Source organism: Crocodylus porosus, unplaced genomic scaffold (genome assembly GCF_001723895.1).
Source record: "Crocodylus porosus isolate Cpor-Errol unplaced genomic scaffold, CroPor_comp1, whole genome shotgun sequence".
Classification (NCBI taxonomy): Eukaryota; Metazoa; Chordata; order Crocodylia; family Crocodylidae; genus Crocodylus; species Crocodylus porosus.
The window spans coordinates 4116110-4132794 of record NW_017728923.1 but is presented as its reverse complement, the minus strand read 5'-3'; the positions used below and the strand labels follow the sequence as shown (position 1 = coordinate 4132794).

The 16685-nt window shown below is 48.4% G+C and overlaps 1 protein-coding gene across 2 annotated transcripts; it reads left to right on the top strand.

Moving 5' to 3' along the window:
• The first annotated feature begins 1125 nt into the window (after positions 1-1125).
• Positions 1126-16408, top strand: DECR2 (2,4-dienoyl-CoA reductase 2). 2 transcript variants are annotated; one of them, XM_019539975.1, is made up of 9 exons: positions 1126-1231; positions 1568-1636; positions 3121-3172; positions 7664-7799; positions 9436-9560; positions 11839-11932; positions 12999-13103; positions 13911-14099; positions 16280-16408. In XM_019539975.1, exons 1-9 carry the CDS (start codon positions 1134-1136, stop codon positions 16312-16314), a joined length of 903 nt encoding a protein of 300 aa, XP_019395520.1. In that variant the 5' UTR covers positions 1126-1133; the 3' UTR covers positions 16315-16408. The 2 variants fall into 2 exon arrangements, with proteins under 2 accessions (XP_019395520.1, XP_019395521.1); XM_019539976.1 differs by having other exon boundaries at positions 13911-14128; positions 16280-16371.
• The last annotated feature ends 277 nt before the right edge of the window (positions 16409-16685 follow it).

The window sequence follows — 16685 nt, the reverse complement described above, 5'->3', positions numbered from 1 at the left end:
GTTGCCCAATCCCCCAACACATGCTGCTTCCTGATCCCCTGTCCATGTGCTGCTGCTCCATTCCTCACCCGATCCTCATGTGTACTGCTTCCTGATACTTATGGAAGCTGCTGCCCCATCCCCAACCTGATCCCTGACCACTGCCTGATCCTGAACCTACCTGGAGACAGGGTGCTGGTGGTACTCAGATCCAGGATGAGGCATGTTTTTCCCCATGTTGCATGAGGGAAAAAATGATCTTGTATTCAAGTAAATACAGTAATACATAAGTTAAGTTTGGAAAAATCAGTGTGGGTTTATATACAAACCATGTTTTCATGAAAAAAAAGGAAGGAAAGAAAATGTATAATGTTTACTTTCCTGTTGGAGACCCCTGGAGGCAGCATCGACAGCAGTGCTCCCTGGCATCGCACCCTAGCACTGCTCTACAGCACCAGACAGCAACCCTGCCCATACTTCAGTTGGCCTAGCACCCTTGGTGGTCGAGCCACAGAAGGGCGGCAACCCTGGCAGCGGGGCCAGCAGGGCCTGCGGGGTGGGCCTCTGTACCCAGCACTTACTACTAAGCTGGCGCAGACGGTAGAGCCGGTGGATAGCAGCCCCGGGGGTAGACGTGATGGACCTGGCGGTAAGGTAACTCCCCGGGCTTGTTTCCTGCTCACGATGACTGTGATGAATTGTGAGCTACAGCTGAGGGTTTAGTTAAGATCTTGCTTATGGTGCCCCTTGCTCCCTTCCTCCCTTGTCAGAAACCTAGTTTCATTTAACACGTGCTTGCCAGTGGACGGATTGGCTCACATTACAACACCAAGCTGAAAGTGACTTCACCGACTTTCTGGGTGGGGGCTTGAGGTAAATTTGCGTGCGGGGATAAAGCCACACGTGGTGGGGGGAGGGCAGAAGGATTTTGCCCTGCAGTCCCAGCCTGACTATTCACGGCTGCCAGCCTGACGCATGATGTTACTTCACATTTGTGTTAGTGAGTATTCACAGCGCGCGGGCCGGCCCCGGGGAGAGAGCGCGGAGCGGCCGCGGCAGGGCGGGGCGTGCACTGTCCGCGCGTCTGGGATAGCCGCCGTCCCAGCAGGCCTTGCGCGGGGGCGGGCCCAGGGTTCTGGCCGCTGGGAGCAGTCATGGCGGGGGCTGCTGCCGCTTGCCGGCCGCCGCCCGACGTGGACACTGACGACTGCCTGCCCGAGTACCGCCCGCTGCTCAGCCCCGACGTGCTGCGGTGAGCGGGGCTCCCCGGGCCAGGGCCGCGTCGCCCGCCCCGGCTTCAGCCCGCAGCGCCCACGACCGGGGGCGAGGCGAGAAAGTCGGGCCCCGCGTCCTTGGCCGGGTCGCGCCCGCCCGGGGCCGGGGCTTGGGCGCTGCAGGCGGCTTCTCTCCTGGAGGACGAAGCGCCCCCCCAGCCCGGGAGCCCCGCGTCCTGGGGCGGGTTCGCTCCGGCCCCTGCGGCTGCCTCAGCCGCTCTGGGCCGCAGGGCGGGCTGCAGCCCCCGGGGCCTCCGTGTGCGCCGAGACTCATTTTTAATTGTTTTGCTTCTCTCCCTTTTCCCTCCCACCAGGGGCAGAGTTGCTCTCATCACCGGGGGCGGCTCTGGGATTGGGTTCCGGACTGCAGAAATCTTCATGAGGTACATCCGGAGGTGCCAGCAAGGAGCTGTTGGGCCAGGCTCCGTCCTGCCTTCCCGGCCTGCTCCCCTGTCACTTGCCTCGCTTGTTGTTTAGAGAGGGTAGACCAGTTCATTGCACACAGATCTTCCCGGCCCTGTCTGTAGCACCACACCTCAGACTTACCCTTTGAAGGGGTCTAGATGACTCCTGTTATCTGGAGTGTCCATTGCAGCTGGATCCCATCCCGTACTAGCCTCACAGTAGGAAGCTGGCCCAGCGGGAGGCAAACTTGTGCCTCCTGATCTGCAGTGCTCCAGCCCCAGAGATGTGGAACTGAGCTGCTGAGTCCCAGCTGGCATCCTATGTGTCCGGATCCAAGAAAAAAATCTCTTCTCCCATGATTGCCAGGTTATTCTGGGGGGGGTGGTCAGACAGTTAATCCTGGTTTATCTGCATTGTTGGTACGATCATGTCCTTAAAGCAAAATCACCAGGTGACATCTGCACCAAGTCCTTTGCACACTCTGATTGAGGGTGCTACCTGGGTGCATATGAACGTGTGCAGCCCACTGTGATACAGAGATCTGCCCTTGTGACATGATGTTAATTGTCCTGCGAGTTTGAATCACTGCATATGGGTACTTCTGTGCACCAAGCATATTATTGTTGCTGAGTTCAGCCCATGTAAACGTGCCACTCTTGCCTGTTGTGTGCTTTGCCTTCCAGAGCAGGTCCTATGTAATCCAAATGCTTTCTTCAAGAGTTGTACAGCCTTTTGGCAACCTACGTTGTAGGATCTCCCTTGGATTGAAGGTGCCTGTATGTTCCTAGGCTTGAAGGCTGAGCTTGTTTGGGCACTGCAGTTTCCCTCCTGGGTTGATAGTACTGTTGGCTATAATTGCACATTTCTCAGCCTTCATAGTGAAGATAGGGGATCCGTAGTGAATCTCAAAGTGATTTTGTCCAAGTGCCAATTTTTAAGGCCAGAAGAGCCCTTCTGATCAGTTTGTCTGATCTTCATCGTGCGGGAAATGGGACTATTAACTCAGTGATTCCTGGGTAAGCCCATCATACATGAGCTACAACAGCTTGTTGAAGGAATGAGTTTTCCCTTTATTCATGATGAAAAGGGAAAGCTGCGGTTGTCCTAATACCCCCTGTTATTAGGCACTGTAAAGAGAAGGAAGTTGAAGGGGTTTTCCTTTCCTGAGGAGCTGTCCCAATATGTTGCTGGGAGGGGAGGCTCACCTTCCTATTAGATGAGGCAGTGTGGGTAGGTGACTGGTATGTAAAGCTGAGATTTTTTGTCTTGCTGGGTGATTTTAAACAAGTCCCTTCATGTGTCTGTCCCACAGTTAACCATTTTATAGATGGGCCCTATTGATACTTCCTGGAGGATAGGGTGCAGAGCAGGAGACAGTAAGCAGTCCCTATGGAGTTTCTGATCTGGGCACAATCTATAAAAAGCATTCAGTACTGTTATCCTCACTGAGCTCTTGTTCTAGGCATGGCTGCCAAACAATCATTGCCAGCAGAAGCCTGGAGAAAGTCACTGAGGTAAGCAGATGGGGCCAGCAGGACTGGGGTACCCTGCAGAAGGGCTCAGAGATCCTACAGGATTGGCAAGGGCACTGGTATTTATCCAAAGGAATTGAAGGAGCATGAAGCAGTTGTAAATGATTGCAAGACATACATGCATTTAAAAACCCCTTTGGGCCTATTTATGGTACGCATAGCTAATGCCATCTTTCTCCTTATTCCTGTTGAACAGCGTAGGATATTTTGAGCACCTTAGAAGCAAAATATGGCCCCAAGGAACTGCTTTTGAATGGTCTGAAGGGATGTTACACAGCCTAAGGATTGGGCTGAGCCAAGGACCCCTCTGGCTGAGCTTAGTTTTAAATGGGGACAGAAGGGAGGCAGTTTGTTGCTTGAGTTATACACAGCTGTGTGGACAGGACACTGGGAAAATGATTACAGTAACAGTCCCCAGCTTTGAAGTAATGTTTCCTACCTGTAGGCCTTAGTGCTTTACAGAGAAGGTTGGCATCTCTGTCCCTGTTTTACAGCTGAGGAAATTGAGGTATGGGGAAATGAAGACACTTGCCAAAGTCATGCCAGCCAGATGATGGCAGAGTTACATGTTGTTGAACTTTGGTCTTCTGAGTCCAAGGCCAGTGTACAGACAGGTCCTGTGTTGGCTCCCACAGGATGAGTTCAGTAGACTTTTACGAGTAGTTTCTGCATCACTAAGTATACTTTTTAATCATTAAAAGGAGGAGGAGTAAAAATGCAATCCTAGGTAAGGTAAAAACAGGACATTAGCAGTAACTGCTATTTAAGGAGCTTATTGCAGCATTGCAAATACTTAGCACTCAACTCATGAGTGAGCCCTGTCTAGTCCCCACCTGCCCCCTCTCTCCCACAGACAAAGTCCCATAAGATTTTTAAAAATCAAAGTCAGGGGTTTTTTTTCATTATTGTTGTTGATCTGGGTGCTGGTAACCTCCCAGAAGTGTTCTGGGGATCAAAGTAAGTTTGAGTGAGGTGTTGTGTCAAATAGTACATGAATAATAAGACAATAGAGGTAAAGCATTTCAAGTCAAATAATCAACTTGTTACTGAGACAATTTTAATATGTGAAAATTGAAAAATATTAATCTTAAATATACTAAGTCCTAAAATCCTAAAAGCTTCAAACAGGTGGCCAGTCTGTAAGGGAAAATAACTTTTTACCTAGGTTTAGAGCCAAGATGGGTGCTTCTCTACAACTTGATTTATCTGTAGATGGGCTGTTCAGCAAGAAGTGTAGTTCAAGGCAGAAGAGTAAAAATTGAGTTGAACCTAGCCTTTTATACTCGGTTACCTGGCTTACTTTCAAAAACTTGCTAAAGCTATATAATATAAACATGTAATTAATATTAGGCAGAGTATGACCTATTGGCATGCTTGTATGACCTATTGGCATACTTATTTTTATCCCTTTATAAAGTATAAGGGCTCTGTCCAATTTTCAATTTTGTTTAATGTCTTTATTAATGATTTGGATGATGGGATGGAGTGCACACTTAGCAAATTTTCAGATACCACCAATGACGTGGATAAATTGGAGAGAGAGTCTGCACTCAACAAGATAAAATTCAACAAGGACAACTGCAAAATCCTGCACATGGGAGAATAATTGCATATACAATTACAGATTGGGAAATGACTGGCTAGAGTGCAGTACTGCAGAGAAGGACCTGGGGCTAATACTGAATCATTAAAAGGGAATGAAGCAACAAAGTGCTCTTGTTGCAGCAACAAAAAGCACACGCCAACAGCACACAAGATTCTAACAGGAGTGATTCTTCCAAATCAAGGGAAGTGATTTTTCCCCCACTCAATTTGGCATTAGTGAGGCCTCACCTGCAGTACTGTGCCCAGTTTTGGGCCCCACAGTTCAGGAAGGAAGTGGATTGTTTGGAAAGAGTACAGCGGAAAGTAAGACAAATTATTAAAGGCCTGGGAAGCCTGATTTATGAGGAAAGGCTGAAAGAACTAAGACTGTTTGTTAGAGAGGAGAATATTGAGGTTGGAATTTAATAACAGTCTTTAAATACCTGAAGGGCGATTATAAAGAGGAGAGAGAGAACCTTTTCTCTGGCCATAGGGAGCTAGAAGCTGTGATGTCAAACTGCTGCAGAGGAAATTTATGTTGGCAATTGAGAATTTTCTGACTCTGAGAGTGGTCAGGCTTTGAAACAGGCCACCTAGACAGGTTGTGAGGTTTCAAGAGCGGGTTAGAACATTTGGCCAGGCTGGTTTAGGCAGGGATGATCCTGCAGTGAGCCTCTGAGCAAGATTGGGCTAGATGTCTTCGTAAGTTCCCCCCAGCTCTCTCTTCCTGTGATCCTATGCTGTGTCCTAAACCAGATCTAGCTGGTTTAACCGTGAAGCAAACTCTAAGCAACCCTCAGCTGAGTACTTTTGACCTTTCATCCTTATGCTCTCTAAACTCTTCCTCTAATGTTCTCTTGCCTGCTCACTTCTATTGCTGTCTCCTCTCTTATCCAAACTCTGATCAAGCAGATGCAAGCAAATGCTCACTATATTACCACTAAGCAGCCCGGGGCTTACTGCAGTCTACAGTGTGCTGAGTCCCATTTTCATTCTCTGTACTCATGAGGGTGAGAAGATTTTACTTATTTTAATGAAAGCTGGTATTTCCTTGAACTCAATTGGGGCTCACAAAACCCAAAAGACAGTGAAACTTATGAGATTCCAGGAGTGGATAGTACTCCTGTCTTCAAGTTTATGTAGTTGCCTGTTCGCATGCAATCAACTGAGGCAGCCACTGAGGGGCAGGAAGTTGCAGGAAAAGTGCTGATTATGGTTCATGCCCCATCCCTAGGATCTGAGCTGCCTGATTGTAAAGAGGGAGTTGTGGATTGCTGTTATTTCTTCCCCATTTTGCAGTGTGATGTCTTTGCACCTGCAAGGCATTGGCATTTCTTTATTATTATTTATTTTGCTGCTATGATGCTGTAGACTCCTCTTTTGATTTGCTGCCTGCTCCTGGGGCCTTCTCCCCTTGCTGAGTTGACTGTGCTCCCAGAAGCATTGGTGCATATTTACTCTTCTGGTCTCCATTGGCCCAAGAGCTGGGCATTAGGTGAATTGCAGGAACAAAAGCCACACAGCTTTCCATTTCAGGCTTCATTGCTTCTGGGCTTCTGCCAAGGCAGCAGGACAAATCCTAGCATTATTTATCTAAAGCAGAGTCTCCTAGGGCTAGAACAAACATTATATGGGACAGAGTTTTCATTTAGAATCCTTTCTAGAGAACAGCTCTGAATTGGCTCCTGCCATGGCATCTAGGTGTCTCAAAATGTGATGACAAAAATCTTTTGGCTTGGGTCATGTTCCTGTGTGGGCAAACCATTATAACTGGTGAACTTGGGGAATGTGGAAGTCAACCTCTCCAGACTCAGGACAGGAGTTAGATGCACAATGTTATAATGAGACTGAATACAAACAGCAGAACTTTCTGCTCTTTTCACTTTCCTGCTCAGTGGTTCATTTCCCTGTTAGGCTCAGACATGTAATGTCAACAACCCTTATTATGAAAACATCAGCTGGAAAGAGTTTCTGTTGCATGCCAGTTCTTTTGGCTTTGTGCTTCAGGCATGAGCATGGCTTTCAGCAAGTAGAGAGATTCTGAATGTGATTTCTCTGGAATTTGTCATCTGTGCACAGAAATAGGACCCAGAAGCCAAGGGTGACTCAGTAGTGATAATGACATGTTTATACTTCATTGACAAGGAAGTTGGGGATGAAAAGATCTGCCAGTACCACTAAGAGAAGTACTGCTGAGTTCTCTTTTGCAGGATTGTTTTGTTTGTTGTCTGTCTGTTTCAGTTTAAATGACCCAAACAAAAAGGGTCCTGCCTCTTCCCACAACTTTGACAATTTCACTCTGAGGAGCCTTTTCTTATGCCCAGATTTGACTTTCCTTTGTTTGATTCTGCTCTTCCTAATTGCACCTACCAGGCACTGCAGACTTATTAGCTTACCCATTCTTTTGCCAGGTTAAAATTTCAGCTCTCCCAATTTTCCTGTTCAAGTGAATGCCTCTGGTCCCTTCCATTCATGCATGTCACTTGCCTCAGCTCCATCCAAGATGTCACTATCTTTCTGGTAACCTGGTGCTCAGACCCAAGCTTACAGTCCTGGTTTGGTACCTCTGAATTGTATACACCTCTAGATAATCATCTCAAGACTTGGCCAAGCAACTTACAAATTAGAACATGGAATTATTTCCTTTGCCCTCTAAATGAAACCATATTGGGGGGGTAGGGACGACACAGGATGGGACACATGGTAGCTATCTAACAGCGTACAGCAGACGCATGTAACGGTTCACCCAGGCAGCTACCCTGTCTCATGACAGGTCTGGGGATGGTCTGCCTGACTTATCCTTTTCCTACATCAGATTCTGATTCTCCCAACTGACTGGGAAAGGGAAAGAAAAGGTTCTTTAAAGCAAAATATCTCTGTCCTTTCCAGGCAGCTAAGAAGCTGGCAGCTGCTACGGGTCAGCGATGCCTGGCTCTTTCTCTAGATGTGAGACAGCCCCAAACAATTATAGCAGCTGTGGACGAAGCTCTGAAAGAATTTGAACGAATCGACATCCTCATTAATAGTGAGTTCCTTTTTAAAATTGGGGAGGGAAGGGGAATGGCAAGCCCTCTCACCCCACATGCGTCAGGGTACAAGCTGATTGCCACGTGTCTGACTTGTCCTGTTTTTTAGATCCCCTGATATTAGTCACGCTGGAAGCAGGCTACCAAACTAGAGGAATGTGCATCTAATCAGGAGCAAAGGCTTCTGTGTTCTCAGTGCCCTGCAGGCATCTGTGGTGGTGATGGCACTAGTCAGAAACTAGGGCTTCCTTGTGGTGGCAGGAGTCTGAAAACAAGTCAGCAAGAAAAGCCAGTGGGGAAGAGAGTAGTACTGGCACATCCCTGAGCAGCTCTGACCCATTCTGCAGCATCCATTTCAACCTCAGTTCAAATAAGCCATGATGTGTCTTGCTTGCAGCCAGAATTTTGACACCTAGCAGCTTTTTGGCCCAAAGTCCAGGGTGGCTTTGCTGTGAAGGATCACAGTTGAGTAGTTCTCTCAGCACAATATGCCTTTTGGCCCAGCTCTAGGTGGTGCACCCAGGTGCTGAAGGTAACAGGGTGTCTGCTCCAGCTGGAGAAGGCCTCTTAAGTGGATGGCTGCTCTCCTGCTCCTGCCCTAGCACAGAGTAAGGGGGCTCTTGGGCAGGAGCAGAAGGGCTTCCTAAAGGCTTGGGGCACTTAGTATGGGCACAGCTGGGGTATGTAACAGAGATGTAGATAATGAGTTCTGGGCCTTGGAAAAGAACTCCTCTGTAGCAGGTTGGAGGATCCCAAGTGCAGGAGATCAGGTGTAGAGATGGCAAAGGAGGGTCATTTTACCTGCCTGAGGCTTCCTGGCAAAAGGCCAAATGATGCAGAGCTGCCATGGCCAAGGAGGCCATTCTGATGCCCGCTGTAGGTCGTAGCTCCACTAGTGCCTCACTCCCAAGTAATGCTGCTGGTGACAGTGACCCACCAACACCTTGGATCCATAGTGTCTGGGTAGTAAACCAAGAGGAGCCTTGATAGCTACCTACTGACATCTCAAATGGTTACTTGGATGTCTGAGCACATGGCATACTGTGTTAAGTGGCATGTGAGCCTTTCATTTCCTTACCCCTCAACCCTGTGGGTGCGTATACACGTGATAGCTCTGCTCCGACACATGCTAATTAGCACACATCACAGCAGACTTCAAGTCTGCTGCAGCATGCTAATTAGCATGCTCTAGCAGCCTCCGTATCCCATGTATTCAGCATCCCCACATTTCAAAATGACCGCAGGGGCACTTTAACTAAGCACCCATGCTGCCATTTTGAAAGAGGATGCTGAATACTTGCGATGCTGCAGGCGCTTTAATTTGAGTGGGTCTCAGAACTGCTCTAATTAAAACACCTCACTCACCATCCTGGAGCACGTTTATAGATGCCCTGTGTGTTTACTAGATTAAATGTGGCTTTGCATTGGTTGCCTTTGGGGCTTTTGTCATCTCTGAATGCAGTGTACAGCTAGGACCTTGGCATATGTAGGCATCTACATATATATACATGCCTCAACCTGGTGCTGCAGTGAAAGCCAGGCTGCAGTGCCCTGTACTCACCTGACTCCAGATTATAGCAGCCTCCTTTACCAACCACCCCACCGACTGTGCCCATGGATGCTCTTTCCCTCCAGATGCTGCAGGAAACTTCCTGTGTCCAGCCAGTGCATTGTCCTTCAATGCCTATAAGACGGTGATGGATATAGACACCCTTGGCACCTTCAATGTCTCCAAAGTGCTATATGAGAAATGCTTGAGGGTAAGTGCTTCCTACATCAGAAGCCCATGCATGAACAAATTAATTAAATCCTTGTTTGCTGTTGCATCAAACAGCTAACCCATTTCTGAGGTTTTACATTGAGTCACTGCTAGTATTACAGTAACAACCATCACAGTAACCTTTTATTGAAGTACAGGAAAAAGGGAAAGTGGTGGAGGTTTTCCTTGTGAGCCAAGTGCTGCAGCATTTAATAATGAATATCGTGGATCACCCTTCTCTTAGGACAGGGAGCGGCAAATTGTATATGGCCTGCCAACTAATTGGATCCGGCTTGGAGGTGGGTGCCCATCAATTGATTTTTATTTGGCCTGGTGGACAGTTTCCCTGCGCAGCTGCTTCCAATGCAGCTGCAGCCACCTGGGCACTGATTGGCTCCCTCCACCTTCACTGACTTGTCTGCTGCGGCTGCCTTCTCCTCCCCCATGCCACAGTGCTCTCATGGGCCGCAGGTAGGGGGGAAGCAACAGCACATGTTCCATAGTTTCATAGTAGTTAGGGGTCAGAAGGGACCTAAATAGATCATCTAATCTAACCCCCTGCCACTGTCTGGAGCACATGCTGGGATCACACGACCCCAACCTCTTTTTGAATTTACCTAAGGTAGGAGCAAGGACCACTTCCCTAGGAAGTTGGTTCCAGATCCTAGCCACCCTAACAATGAAGTAGTGCCTCCTAATCTCTGACCTGAACCTATTCTCCAGCAGCTTCTGGCCATTGTTCCTCATCACCCCAGGTGCTGCTGGGGGGAATAGGACCCTTCCTATTTGCTGCTGATCTCCCCTAACGAGTTTGTAGGCAGCCACCAAATCCCCCCTCTGCCTTTGTTTGCTGAGGCTGAACAGGTTCAGTCTCTCCTCAGAGGGCCTGTTCTGTTGCCCTCCAACCAAGCGGGTGACCCTCCTCTGAACCCTCTGAAGTCAGGCCACATCCTTCTTAAAGCGCGGTGCCCAGAATTGAACGCAGTACTCCAGTTGAGGCTGGAGCAGTGTCGCGTAGAGGGGGAGTATCACCTTTCTGGACCGGCTTGAGATGCACCTTTGGATGCACAGCAAGGTGCAGTTGGCTTTGCTGGCTGCGATCTGGCATTGGCGGCTCATGTTCGTCTTGGAGTCAATAATGACTCCAAGATCCCTTTCCACCTCTGTGCTCTCAAGGGGGGAGCTCCCCAGCTTGTAATGTATGCTGTGGATTCCTTCTCCCCAGGTGCAGCACCCTGTATTTATCTACATTGAAGCCCATCCTGTTACTTTCAGATTTGCTTCTTGCTTCCATGTGATCAGGGAGAGCAGGTTTTAGATAGGAACTTACCTGGCAGGGGAGATATAGTGGTCAACAGGTTTTCCCAGGGTGAGGCCTGTCCACTGCACTCTGGGCCGGCTAACCACTGCAAGTTTCCCGCATGTGGTAAACTCGACTGTACAATTTTTTGGTAATGGGGGACTGTGTTTGTGCTCTCCTCTGGCTTGCTTCTTCAGCCTTTTGGGTAGATGCAAGTGCGACTAGGGGGCATCTGAACTAGAACATCTTTGGGCTTGGGGCCTGCACATCAGATGCCTGCCATGGATTTGGGGAATAAGGTCTTGGAAGGAGGAGATTTGCCCTGTGGTAGAGCCACGTAGACTTGAGCAATTGAGCTTGGCCCGACTGATTTGGAATTTGGAACTAATTCGGCTTTAAGCCAAAGGAAAAAACCCTGTACTCTCTCTCAGTAGGTGCTGAAGCACTACTTAAAAGTATGTTTTTGGAGTACTTGTGCTAAAACTTGCAGCAATTTCAAAAAAGGTAAAATGCATCACTTCTGAGTGAGCTAAGTCTATAGGTACTATGTGCAAATTGTTATGGGTATGTTTATTTCAAGACCAGTATTTTCAGATTTGTTCCTCACTTCCATGTGATCAGGGAGAGCAGGGTCTGATAGTAAGGAGATTGGGAAGAGTCTGCTGAAGAAAAGTTGTGCAGGGGGGAGGGCAGGAGGGCAAAGGAGCTACCTGACCCACCAGACTTATTTTTTCTGCTGTCACAGTGGGAGGGGGATAAATTCAAGACAAACCTCCAATAATTAGATTCTCTACCTGTAAAATTACTTAAAATGTATTAATTTTACTTATATAGAATCTAATTGGAGAATCATCTTATAATCAGGGTCATCTCTTATATTTGAGTAAATATGGTAAGTCCTGCCCATGTCCAGGCCTTGCTGCCGTTCCAGGGAGTCTCCCTGGCTCAGTCCCTAACGCCTCATCTTTTGTTCATTCAGGACCATGGTGGGGTTATTATTAACATCACGGCAACCCTGGGTTACAGAGGGCAGGCTCTCCAGGTGCATGCTGGGACTGCCAAGGCGGCTATAGGTATAGTAACACACCTGGCCAACCTGTTTCCTTTCTGCACCTCCAAGTAGCACAGGTCAGCAGCATTTCCGTTCTTCCAGAGCATCTGAGGGGGAACGTGCCTTTGGAGAACCTGGGCATTGCCTGAAGGAGAGTTGTGTACTAATAGCAATATCAGGCACATTTGCTGCACACTCCTTGCCTCAGATGAGGTTGAAGGTAGGAGCTGAGGCAAGCCTGATTCCTGCTCAGCGGTTGCTGAGGAGACATTCCATGCAGAACTCCAGTGACATTTAGTTCTCTTTCCCCCTCCATGCTTTCTGGAGTTCTTGAATTTAACACTGGCCAAACCAGGAGTGGTCCCCACCCCCCCCGCCCCCCCTGCCAGCATTTATGGTGTTGCAGAATGATAAATTCTGGAATATGAAAAAGATTTTGAAGAAGAGAACAGTAACAGCGGGCTTGGTAAAACAGGCTATGTTGTCTAGCCCTGTCCAGCCTTCAGCAAAGCAGTGCCTAACCCATTTTTCACTCTCGCTATAAAGGTGACTCCCCAGGGCCAATCCAAAGCTTCTGAAGTCAACCACAGCCTTTATTCATAGATTTAACTGGGCTTGGGGTCTGGCATTAAGTGACTGGCTCAGTATCCTGCCTGAATTCAATGGCAGAGGTGTTTGGAGAACTTGTAGGGCCTGTGGATTGTCAGCAGCTCACTCTAGCAGGTGATGTTCTGCGGCTGGAGTCAAGGTGATCGTAGTCATTCAATTCCTAGAACAGAGGCAGACCTTGAAGGGAAAACTGCTAGGACCTACTTGCTAAAGGTAGTGATGAACAGCTCCACCCCGCCACCCCCCACCCTGGCAGGGGATCAGGCCTTGCTGTGAGTGTCCCCTTGCTTTGCAGTCAGATTACTCAGCCCCCCGCAGACACTTAGCACCCTCTAGGCTGCTCCAGGTTCTGCCTACCATTTCCAGGCCCAACCTCTGTGTTTCAGCCCTGCCATAGCCTGTTTCATCTCCGTGTCCCATCAGTTGAATTGCTGCTCCTCTAAGTATTTTCATTACTTTGTTCATGTCTTTCCTCCCAGATGCAATGACCAGGCACCTGGCGGTGGAGTGGGGACCCAACAACATCCGGGTCAACAGCCTGGCCCCCGGCCCCATTTCAGGCACTGAGGGATATCGGCGGCTTGGTAAGGAGCTCCCCAGGACATCTTTCTCAAGCAAAGGGGTGGGGATGGTTTTCTGCTTGGCATTAAAGAGACAGTTCACTTTTGTCTGCATAAAAGGTGGGCAGTTTGGCTGGTGTAATGGCCCCGAAAGCAGAGATGCTTGCAGCACAGTGTTGCAGCTGTAGTTGGGCTCTCCCTGGGGCTTGTCCTGGCAGCTAGCACGCATTTCTTCTGTGGGTGAAGCTGAGAGCACTCTTCACTGCCTCTTCATCATTTTACCCATTGGTGGCTGTGGCAAGCATAGATTGCTCTGCTCAGTCTTTAGTCTCATCATTAACACTGATGAAGGCTCTGTTGTGTTTGGTGATACTCTGCAACATCACCCATTCACACAGTGTGATGCCAGTCTGTGCTGCCTCCCCCAAAGCCAGCCTGTTGTCTTTTTGCTTAAAAAATGGTAGAAATGTCTCTACGATCATCCATTCACAGAGACTGGATCAGACCTTGGAAATCATCTACTCTATTTACCCCTTCTCCTAACAGCCACAGCAGGATTATTCTGTCCTATGCATTCTTCAGGGATCAGTCCAGAACTAAACACCACTGCTGTTCTTGAGCTGGAGAGAGTCCCTGAGCTGAATGTTCTTTGGATGTTCAGCCTGGGTCTTCCTTTTCCCCTGGCCAGATCCCCATGCAGGTCTTGGTGTCTCTTTAGGGTGGCTCCTATCACTGGTGTCTGATCCCCCTTCTGTGCCCCTCACTACCACCCGATTGCAGTGCCTGGCACTAGGATGGGGAATCAGTCGCTTACATTGTTCTTCTCTTTAGGTGGCAAACACGCCGAAGCTAGCAGCCGCTTCAATTCAATCCCTCTCCAGCGGGCAGGAAACAAGACGGAGATTGCCCATAGTGCGCTGTACTTGGCAAGCCCATTGGCATCCTATGTGACTGGCATGACCATGGTGGTAGATGGAGGGAGCTGGCTGACATTACCAAATGACTTCCCTGCACTGTTGGGTACTGCTTCACAGTCTGCTAAGCTCTAGGTGATGTGTACTTACCCTCTCTGTAGGATTAGATAAGCTGTCTGAGCCTAACAAATCAATCTCTTGCTCCGCTGTGTGGAAACCAGAGGTATTAGCAACACAGGGTTTTGTGTCCTGGGCGTGATGCATTTGCAGCAAATGCATGATGATGCCCAGCAGAACCTAAGCAGTCCAGGGTCCTCAGTCACTCAGTGGCATCCCTGCACACTCCCCTGGAAGCTGGGGACATGGCTCTGGTGGACTTGTCAGTGGAGTGGATACCACGATACCTATTTGCCACGCTGCCTTTCCTTTCGGTGCGTCTGCACTAGACACCTTGGTAATGGCTGTAACCATTTTCAGGTGCAGCAGGTGAAAAGTATATGTTGTAGAGGAGACCTTTCTGGACAGATTCTCTGAAATGAGCAGCATTATGTGCCCTGTACACTGGCAGTTGTTTAAATCCATGACTATAACATATAGGTGGGTTCATCTTTATCATGCCAGGGAAGCAGAATTTACTCTCCAAAATTCCTGGAAGTTTGTGAGAGTTTCTTTGGGATCTCTTCCCAAAGAACCCCCAATGCTCTTGGTCATGGCAACCATAGTTCACACGTTCCATGCAAGGAATAAGGCATTTAAGAGATGGCACGGTACAAAGTTAGTGAGAGCAAGTGTGTGGCCATTTAACCCATGCTTTGTTGCATTTCTTTCTAACTTTCTTGAACCTCACCTGTGTGAAATTTAGTGGACTTGAGTTAGCTTGGGCAGAACTAGCAAGCATAGGGAACAAAGGGACTGAATTTAAGGGCTCAGCGGGCTCCTATAGACATGCAGGGAGCTGGCCCCAATGCACTGGAAATCCAGTGTGTTGGAGCAGACTCAATTAATCGAGTCTGCTGGAGCCTGGAAATAAACATGTTCCAGCAGACTGTAGAGTCACATGTTTGAGCAACCCCGCACTGAAAAATGGTAGTGGGGTGCTTCAACCTAAAGCTCATTCAGTGAGCTTTAGTTCAAAGCACCCCACTGATATTTTTCAGTGTGGGGGATACTGATGCACATGATGCTCAGGCGCTTTTAATTAGCATGCCTTGCTGATTAAAGCACCCACCCATGCCTTCCATAGCATGTGTAAAATGCCCAGTGAGGCTGCAAGAACTTACACCAACTTAGGATCTGCCCCTGAGGATTTGGAGGAAACCAAGCTATTAACACAACTGCAGAAGTGCCCATCTGATGTAGGAAGGGCAGTGGGGCCCCTCTGCACAGTGAATGGTGTTCACTTGTCCTCTTATTAGGGTGGGTGTCATCAGTCAGTCAGTTGCAGGGCAGATTGTTGGCAGTGGTAATTGACCCTGAGGTCTCTGCTGCCTTTAGCATCAGCAATGGAGATGTGTGCTTTAGGATCCACTTTGCTTAAACCAGGCTGTAGGAAGCTCATCCACCCTTCCATGTGGTGCAGTCACCACCAGAGTGAGGCCATGCCACATAAAGCATGTGCCACATCCCACTTGCCCTCCCATGTTGGCAGCCCTGAGGAGAATGAGCAAGTATAGTGTCTTTCCATTCCTGTGACAAAATGAAGCTTGTTCCCCAGGCTCCCATGGCTGACTAGCTGTGCAGAGGCATGGGGAAGCCTTCCCCTACCCTGTCCTGGTTGGTTTCTTACTCTGCTGCCACCTGCATGCTCTGTGACTTTACATACTCAGAGCAGCTTTGCAACACAGCACTCCTGGAATAGCAGTCGAGTGGTGCCATACATATTCTTTAATGTTGGCTCATACATATTTAATGTTGGCTACCTAAAGAACATGCCAGGAGGTGGGAAAGCAGAGTTTTTTTTTATCTTTGGGGGCCCAGGTTAGCAGGCTTGTAAATTAGCATGTTTGCTTGATAATCCCCCTTCTACCTGGAGCACAGTGCTCTTGAGTTTTGGGTGGATGCTCTATAAAATTAATCCAGAAAAGTTTAAAGTTTTAAGTGGAGAGCTGAAAGCATCCTAATATAGCACTCTTCTGATGCATGCAGTATATGCTAACAAATTCTTTGAACAAGGAGGACTTGTCCTCAGCTCCCTTCTCATCTGCCATGTACTCTTGGAGCTCCAGCTTGATAGGATCAGTGTGAACTTCGCATAGGCTTCATTTGCCAACCTTTTTTCTCTTACAGACCTTTGGGCCACAGAAGCTAACAAAGATAAATGATGGACAGCCAACTGACGGGTGTGACTTTAACAAACGAGTAGAGCCTGGGAACATATCCATTTCTGTGAGGCATGACAGCAGAGGAGACAGCCATGATCATCTGTCAGCCTTTGGGTTGACCTAGCTGGGCAGTGATTTAAATCGTCAGCTGGGAAAGGGGAGTGGGGGAGGGGAACTAATAAAGTGGGGAACAGTACATTCCAGGCCAGCTGGATCCAGACTTGCTCCCTAAGTTTAATTCTCTCTGATTTGCATGGGATGGTTTGGACAAGGATGATCATACCTTGAGCAGTGGGCTGGACTAGATGACCTCCAGAGGTCCCTTCCAGCCCTACATTTCTGTGATTCTGTGAAGGTGACACAGCTTACCT